At 44.9% G+C, this 8887-nt stretch overlaps 1 protein-coding gene across 3 annotated transcripts in view; it reads right to left on the reverse strand.

Annotated features, from left to right (window-relative positions):
* Positions 1-8423, reverse strand: part of H2az2 (H2A.Z variant histone 2) — a 16007-nt gene extending 7584 nt beyond the window's left edge. Inside the window, exons 1-2 of one of the 3 annotated variants that reach the window (XM_050140890.1) lie at positions 8180-8423; positions 3615-3692 (exon numbers count right to left, since the gene is read on the reverse strand). In XM_050140890.1, coding sequence (XP_049996847.1) covers positions 3615-3692; positions 8180-8182 — 81 coding nt within the window. In that variant the 5' untranslated portion in view covers positions 8183-8423. The remainder of the gene's footprint in view (positions 1-3614; positions 3693-8179) is intronic. The other 2 variants (XM_050140889.1, XM_050140888.1) reach the window with 2 other exon arrangements.
* Between the last annotated feature and the right edge of the window lie 464 nt (positions 8424-8887).

An 8887-nucleotide genomic window follows, 5' to 3' on the forward strand; every position in this document is an offset into this window, starting at 1 on the left:
TTTTTTTTTTTTTTTTTTTTTTTTTTTTTTGATTTTCGACACAGGGTTTCTCCGTAGCTTTTTTTGGTTCCTGTCCTGGAACTAGCTCTTGTAGACCAGGCTGGCCTCGAACTCACAGAGATCCACCTGCCTCTGCCTCCCAAGTGCTGGGATTAAAAGAAAGTTACAATTTTAGAGAAAACCTTTTTTTGTGGGACAGGGGAGGGGCTTCAACTCTCTACCTCTTCCCATCTACCGCTCATACTTCTTTTTTGTAGCTCTAGACTGAACCTGGAGTCTGACAACATCCTGGGCAGGTGCTTTACTGCTAAAGCGGTATCCTTTCTTTGTACTTTTTCTTTGATCTTGCTATACAGTGTGTAGTGTGTGGGCTGGCCTCCAATTTACAGAAATCTGAGCTTAGAAGCTTTGTACCACACCTAAGACTTGCTCTCTATTTTCTAAGGCAGAGTATGGCTAAGCTGCCCACACTTAGCATAGTCTTTAACACACTAGGTAGCCCAGATTGACCTTGAGTTTGTGATCCTACTGCCTCAGCCTCCAAAGCAGCTACTATCACAGGCAAAGCTAGACTTCCTCAGTTACATGGATTATTTTTAAAACAAAGTCAGCCGGTTGTGGTGGCGCACACCGGTAGGATTTGCTGAAGGAGGCAGAGGCAGGAGGTTCACGAGTTCGAGGCCAGCCTGGGCTACACATTTCAGGAGGCAGAGGCAGGCGGATCTCTGTGAGTTCTAAACCAGCCTGGTCTACAAGAGCTAGTTCCAGGACAGGCTCCAAAACCACAGAGAAACCCTGTCTCGAAAAAAAACAAAGAAAAAAAACCCCCAAAAAAACAAAGCCATGCTCATTTTATTTTTAAAAGTTTGTGTGTCCAGGCATTTTGCCTTGTATGTATGTCTGCACACTATTTGCATGCCCAATCCCCTGAGCTAGAGTTACAGACATTGTAGTTGCCATTCGAGTGTGGAGAACTGATCTCATGATCTCTGGAAGAACAGTCAGTGCTCTTAACTACTGAGTTCTCTCTCTAACTCCTACATGAACTTGCCCCACCCCCACCACCAAAACAGGGTTTCTTTGTTTAGCCCTGGCTGTCCTGGAACTTTTCCTGTAGACTAGGCTGGCCTTGAGCTTAGAGATTCACTCACCTTGCCTCCCAAGTGCTAGGATTACCATCGCCACCAGCTACATGCATGACTTTTAATCCTTTAAATCACTAAAATATTTATCTTATTTTTTTTTTTTAAGGCAGGGTTTCTCTGTGTAACAGTCCTGGCTGTCCTAGAACTTGCTTTGTAGACCAGGCTGGCCTCGAACTCACTGAGATCTGCCTGCCTCTGCCTCCTGAGTACTGGGATTAAAGGAGTGTGCCACTACCACCCGGCATATTTATCTTACAATACTTTATTACATTTATTTGTGTCTATGTACTAGGGAGACCAGAAGAGGGCACTGAATCCCCAGGAGCTGGAGCTACAGACTAAGGTAAGAGATACCCAAACGAGAGCAGGGAACCTCTTTAGTCCTCTAGAAGAGGAGCCAGTGCTCTTAATTGCTGAGCCATCTCTCCAGGCTCCACTTACTTATTTGTGTGTAAGTCAGAGGACAACTTGCCGAAGTTGGATATCTCCTTCCATCATTTGGGTCCGGAGGCATTTGGAGGTAAATGCCTTTATATGCTGGTCCATCTCACCAACCCTTTTCTTCTTCTCTCCCGCGCCCCTCCCCCGCACCAACCCCTTTATTTATTAAACCAATGCAATAGTCGCCACTGCTTAAATACACCTGAAATAAATTATGAGAATTTAAGCAGTGCCCTAAAATACACAATGCTTTAAAAGCTAAGTTCCTGAACTGTAAAGACAGCTCAGCAGTTGGAGCACACACTACCCTTACAGAGGATCTGGATTTGGTTTCCAGCACCCTCACGGTAGTTCACTTCAGTTCCAGGAGTTCCGATGCTTTCTTTGGACCTCCACACATGATGCAAATGCAAGCAGGCAAAACAATCATACACATAAAATTAAAATAAAAACAGCTAAGCGGTGGTGGCACACATCTTTTATCCCAGCACTCAGAAAGCAGAGGCAAGTAGATCTCTCAGTTTGGGTCCAGCCTGGTCTACAGAGCGAGTTCCAGGCCAGCCACGGCTACACAGAAATCCTGTCTCAAACAAACAAGCAACACCCCCCAAAACAAAGAAAACAAAATGAACTGAAGTTCCTCTCCCCTTTCCTTCTGTGTCACAGAGATTCTGTAACCCACTTGTTGAAACTGCCATAAGAAACATGATTTGCTGTTGTGGTGAGCACACCTGAGGCAGGAGGCTGACACGGCTACAAAGGGAAGCTATGAAAAAACAACACACACACAACATCACATAGTATGGACTTCCAATTTCCCACTTAAAAACTAAGAGCCGGGTAGTGGTGGAACATGCCTTTAATCCCAGCACTCGGGAGGAAGAGACAGGCGGATCTCTATGAGTTTGAGGCCAGCCTGGTCTACAGAGTGAATTTCAGGACAGTCAGGGCTACACAGAGAAACCCTGTCTTGAAAAACAAAAATCAAACAAACAAACAAAAAATTACGCACCTTTACTTTTTGGGTATATGAATGTTTTGCCTGCATTGATGTCTATTTACCACATGTGTGCCTGGTGCCCAAAGAGGCCAGAAGGCCTAACCCTCTTGGAAATGGAGTTACAGATGGTTTTGAGTTACCATGTAGGTTATGAGAATCAACTCTGGTCCTCTAGAAGAGCAAACATTCTTCATCACTGAGCCAACACTCCAGCTCCCCATTTCACCCCTCTTTTTTGAAACAGGGTTTCTCTGTATAACAGCCCTGGCTGTCTGGAACTCACAGAGATCCGCCCTCGCGAGTGCTGGGATTAAAGGCGTGTGCCGCCACCCCTGGCTCCTCCAGTCCCTTTTGAAGCATTTCTTATGTGCAGGGAATAATTTTTACTCACCTAGAAAACTGTCTGTAGGTTAACGTTGTAATAATTTACATACATGAAATTTGAGAATACTTAGGAGTTTAGAACATACTTCTCAGAAGTCTTTTGGGAAATATTTAGAGAATAGTGCAAAAATCCAATACTGGTCTCTAGTTCTATCCTGTCCTGAAAGTCAATGAGCCACTACAAACATTCTCAAAAGGAAAACCAGAGTATACGCACTCTAAGTTTGTAAGAATGAAGAACATAGTTATAATCTTGAGAAACCAGGCTTTTAAAAAGAGGTTTATTTCACTGTTAAGCATACTCAGGTCTGTGTGGGTATGAGTTGTGTGAGATCCCCGATCAGGTGTCACAGGCAGCTGTTCTACAAGAGCAGCACACATTCTTAACTGCTAATTCTGCTTTTCAGGCCCAGGAACAGACATTAATAGAGGGGAAAAAAAATTAACAAATTTGTTAAGACATCCTATTCTCTTATAAAATACAAACTAATGGCTTAGTTTATAATTTATGCCTTAACTAGTTACTCTCACATTCAAAGGTGTATTATAAAAAAGGACATTTCTGCAATCAATAAACCATCTCTGGGTCATGAATTACAAATGTAAAGAAAACAACAATCTGACAGAATGGATTCATTCATTACCTGCAGCCCAGCTCTCTGTGAGCGGGACACTGCCTTAGCCTTGGCTTTCCCACTGTCTTTCCCAGCTTTGCCTCCAGCCTAGAGGAAAACAATTTGGAGTTGAAAATGTTAATGCAAAAAAGTCACAAAACAATACTTTAGGTAAAAATTTCTTTCTTTCTTTCTCCTTTCTTTTTTAGTTCTTTTGAGACAGGGTTTCTCAGTAGCTATGGAGCCTGTCCTGAAACTCACTCTATAGACCAGGCTGGCCTTGAACTCAGAGATCGTCCTGCCTCTGCCTCTCGAGTGCTGGGATTAAAAGCATGCACCCCCACTGCCCGACTACGTAAAAATTTCTTATAAAAACTTAAAGATATTTAGGTGATTTGCTGCCTCACTGTAAATATATATATATATATTACCTTCTATTAACACATTAAAAAAACCAATTACTAACACATATTTAAAGTTTAAGTTACCTATAAATCTGACAAATTTCTGATTGACATTAAGTTTCATGCATTTCACAAACATTTAACTTTTCTTTATTTCCTTTTTTTCAAGACAGGTTTTTCTGTAGCTTTGGTTCCTGACCTGGAACTAGCTCTTGTAGACCAGGCTGGCCTTGAACTCACAGAGATCCGCCTGTCTTACGAGTGCTGGGATTAAAGGTGCATGCCATCATTGCCCAGCAACTTTTAACTTTCCAAAAAGATCAGCATAATATTAATTCCATAGAAAATTGAGAATTTATCTTTTCTGGGAGGAAGAACAACCATGTTATCAAAAATTAGGCTAACTAAACACTGAAAAAAGAGAATGAAGTTCCTCAGGACCCAGCCAGTCCATTTCTAGTTACAGACCCCAAACAAGTCATGACTCAAATGGGTACTTGTACAGCTCTGTTCACGACAACATTATTACAGCAGCCAAATAAACAGAATCAACCACATGTAATGGCCTGAGTTGAAGGCTTCATTCTCAAATATTAGCACTCTTTAGGTGGTGAGACAGAAATGAAGGTTGTTGTTCACTGGTGTATGTCCTTACAGAGTGCACTGTAACTGGCTGTTTCCTGGCAAGCCATGAAGTACACACTCTTGCTACCATAATGCTTTGCCCAAGAGTATGGGGCCAGCTGAGGCCCAAAATCATCTGAAATCATGAACCAAAGTCCCTCCCACATTTTTCTTTCAGTTTTTCGAGACAGGGTTTCTCTGTGCTGTCCTGGTTATCCTGCTGGAACTCTCTCTGTAGGCTAGGCTGGCCTCAGCTCATGGAGATCTGCCTGGCTCTACGTCCGAATGCTGGACGCCATTATAGCCTAGCAGTTTTTCCTTTTTTAAACCTTTTTGTCAAGTATCTGGGTCAAGGTGATGAGGACAGTAATAAAGAAACTTAGTACCAAGAGTGGGGTTGTTGTCATGACTAAACTTGATCTATGGCTCTTATGCTTCTGGAGCTGATTTACAGGAGAAATGTGGAAGAGTTGGAGATGTGGGCTATAGAAGCTCTGGGATGCTATAAGAACTCAACTAGCAATTCTGCATTTAAAAATACAGAACACAGATGATACAGAGATTCAGATAGAACAAAGACTATTGGGAAGTGGAGTAAGGCTACTCATTATTCTATCTGTCTGTATTTTGTGGGAAGCTGGTCACAGCAGTGAATTTGGCGGCGGGGGGGGGGGGGGTTGTTCAAGACTGTGGAGCACCCAAGCTTTGGCGTTACCACCATTTCTAGCTGCTGTGAGCAAAGCTTAGCACTTTTTTTTTTAAAAGATTTATTTATTTATGTATACAACATTCCTTCCATGTATGCTTGCTCGCATGCCAGAAGAGGGCACCAGATCTCATTATAGATGGCTGTGAGCCACCATGTGGTTGCTGGGAATTGAACTCAGGACCTCTGGAAGAGCAGTCAGTGCTCTTAACCTCTGAGCCATCTTTCCAGCCCAAGCTTAGCACTTTTTACAATAAATATTGTAGCTGGGTGGTGGCAGCACACACCTCTAATTCTAGCCCTCAGGAGAGAAAGGCAGATAGATCTATATAAGTTAGAGGCCAGCCTGGTCTACAGAGTGAGTTCCAGAACAGTCAGGGCTACACAGGGAAACCCTGCCTTGAAAAACCAAACAAAACAAAAACCAAAAAGAAAAAAACTTTAAAAAAACCAATAAGCTGCTACTTACACATATAATCAACTTTAAATAAAAAATCGTTGATGACTGAAAAAGAGAAAATATGTAAAAACTTGGCTATGGAGCTGGCTCAGCAGGTACAGGTAATTGGCATTAACCTTACCACCTCGGCTTGAGCCTGAGACTCACTAGTGGAATGAGGACAGACTTCGGCAAGCTGTCCTCTGACCTCATAAGTCCACCCTTACATATACACAATGAATACAAACTTTGTCTGGGTTTAAAAAGTTTATTCCAAAATATACATACATAAATAAAAAAGTTTATTCACGGAAAGGAACATACTGAAATAGATTTTTGCCTTGAAAATTGGATACTTTGCTATTACTCTAATAGACCACTTTTATTTCCCGTCAATTTTTTTTCTTTTTTTTTTTAACCAAGGACAACCAACGCCATCAGTATATTTTTTTTCTCTTAATGCTTATGTATTTTTGGGTAGATATTGAAAACCTATCACTACAATGTGAGAAAGAAAAACTAACCGGGATCATAAAAACCTGAGGCCCAGCGGTGGTGGCCTACACCTTTAATCCCAGCACTTGGGAGGCTCTCTGTGAGTCCGAGGCCAGCCTGGTCTACAAGAGCTAGTTCTAGCAGCACTCGGGAGGCAAAGGCAGGCGGAACTCTGTGAGTTCGAGACCAGCCTGGTCTACAGAGCTAGTGCCAGGACAGGCTCCAAAGCTACACAGAGAAACCCTGTCTGGAAACACAAAGAAAAACAGAAACTCCTAACTGCCTGAGCAGATTAACTTCTGTAGGAACAAGTAACTCCTGCAGTCACCACACAATGACAGCTGACAGAACTTTTCTAGTGTGAGGTCTGAGAATTTTACAGTCCAAACTTGGCTACTTTCCACTGGCCAATCTGTTTATAGTCATCTACTAAACACCTCACATGTCATCAACATGAGACACATTACACTATTCGTCACATGAGAAATGATAGCCTGGGGTTGGCTTTAACTTTGAAGGCAGCCGCACCTGTTGAAGGTACCTGTCTCGTGAAGATGTAGGTGAAACTCAAAGTACTAAGACTGATGTGATAATGGACTTCCTAATAGGTTTGCTTAGGAAACATTGACACAAATCAGATTTAGCTAAAGGAGCACTGCCTCCAAAAGAACCCAAAGATAGGCAGTGCAGTTAGGCTAACCGTGCCTGTTCCTGATAAGGGGAATTTAGGATGCTAGGATACAGTAGTTTATTCACCGGGACTGACCCAGCCAGTTAGACTCCATTCCCATGGCAAAGGAGACAGCACCGATTTATGACCAGCAGTTATGCCCAGATTCCCACACCCAAACACAAATCAAGGCGGCAGGCAGCACAGGGTCACAAGCATCATTAAGTCCTAGTCTGCCATTTACTCCCCGGAGCTCTTATCAAGGAAAACATAATTCTGTCAGGTGGGAAAGATGACCCGGGAAACGACTGTTCGAAAAAGAAGAACAACAATGGCATACTTACAATAATCCTGGTAATATGTAGTATTTTTTGCTGTGTAAATCTCCTATCTGCCTAAGTGGCCAGACTTGCAATCTCCTGCCTCTGTTTTAATTGTTCGAAGTGTTACCTGGGACCCGAAACCGAAAAGAGATTTCAGGATGACAGTATCTGTGGAATGCACAAGCCTAAAATGTACATAAATCAGAGCTCCCGATGAAGGCTGGCTCTTGCTTAGGTGTTAACCCAGCCGGACATGCGCTATTAAATAGTTTCTCCTTAATTAATCTCTTACGTGTGTGGACAGACTCACTATTGGGAAGGCATGTTATTTCTTTAACAGTGAAAGGATACTTAGAACAGGAATACCGACATCAATACAATTCCATAACTGAGAGCGTCATTCCCTCTTAACAATTTTGACGCAACGCACAGGTTTCCGTTGCTTTTAGCACTTTCTCCTTCCCCTGAATTTAGAATGGTGCTAAAGTTTTATTCACTTTCGTTTCTAAAAATCCGCTTTCCACTAGATCCGAACTGCAGAATAAAAAGATACTTTCAGATGAAGCCCTGTAAATAAACCGTTGCCTTTAAAGAAGTGGGGGCATAATCGGTGACCGCCTCAAGCCGGTGCAAACCGCGCACCGACCGAGCGGTACCGGTGGGCAGGGTCAGAACTCCTCCGATCCTCAATAGAGGCATTACGTAAGCCGGCGCCGGAGACTCCGCACTGGCCGGGAGGCGGCGGGTCCTCCTCCGGGCGCTGCTGAGCCCGCCCCTGCTTCTGCCTCCCGCGTCCGGCGCGGCCCCCCAGGCGGAGTCCGGCCCCGGCGGGCGCTCCCGCTCGGCTGCGCGACACCGCCCACTCCCAGCGCCACAGGTGGAGGCGCCGCCCGGGGCTTCCGCGCGCCTGCTCCCCGAGCCGCCCCACACTCACCATGGTCTCGGCCGCGCGACGCCCACTGCCGCCCCGCGCCGCCGCCGCCGCTCTCGCAGCTGGACCACCGCTGCCGGAGCCGGACAATGCCCCCGGCCCGCCTCGCGCCGCCGCCACCAATAGCCGCTCGTGTTGTTCATTTGAACCTCGGCGGCGGACCAATAGGACGCTTCCTTCTAGCCGGAACCCCGCCCCCTCGGCACCGCCTCCCCAACGGCTGTTTGTTTTTGCACACGGCACTTGGAGGCGGGGCCTCTAACCCCAACATTGACGCGCTCTCCGCCTCTCTCCTGGCGCCCGAGTCTGATGAACAGAAGAACGAACCAATGGGAGAGGAGAAAAGCCAATGAAAACATTGCCGGCCGCGCCGGAGGCGGGAGTCTGGGAACAACAGCGGGGTGAGCTAACGGACCGGAGTGATTCGGGGCCCCTGTTCCTTTCCCGCCCGTGCACGAGCCCGCTAGGCCTTCTTAGTTTGCTTTGTTTTTCTTCTATTACTAGAAGTTTAGGGGAAATGTCCAAGGAGCACGGAAGGAAAAGTCTAAAGTGGAATTACCTTCGTGGGGAAGCTATTGGGAAAATTTAGGAATATGTGTGACTCGCACCGGCATGGTAGTAAAATTCTCTAGCTATCGTCCACCCGTTCATACAACTTTAAAACGCTTCATTGTTTTTGTGATGATCATTGAACCTGGGCGATTTGGGAGA

This window comes from Alexandromys fortis, unplaced genomic scaffold (assembly GCF_014885135.2).
Source record: "Alexandromys fortis isolate MF-2015 unplaced genomic scaffold, M_Fortis_MF-2015_v1.1 scaffold_7, whole genome shotgun sequence".
Taxonomy (NCBI): domain Eukaryota; kingdom Metazoa; phylum Chordata; class Mammalia; order Rodentia; family Cricetidae; genus Alexandromys; species Alexandromys fortis.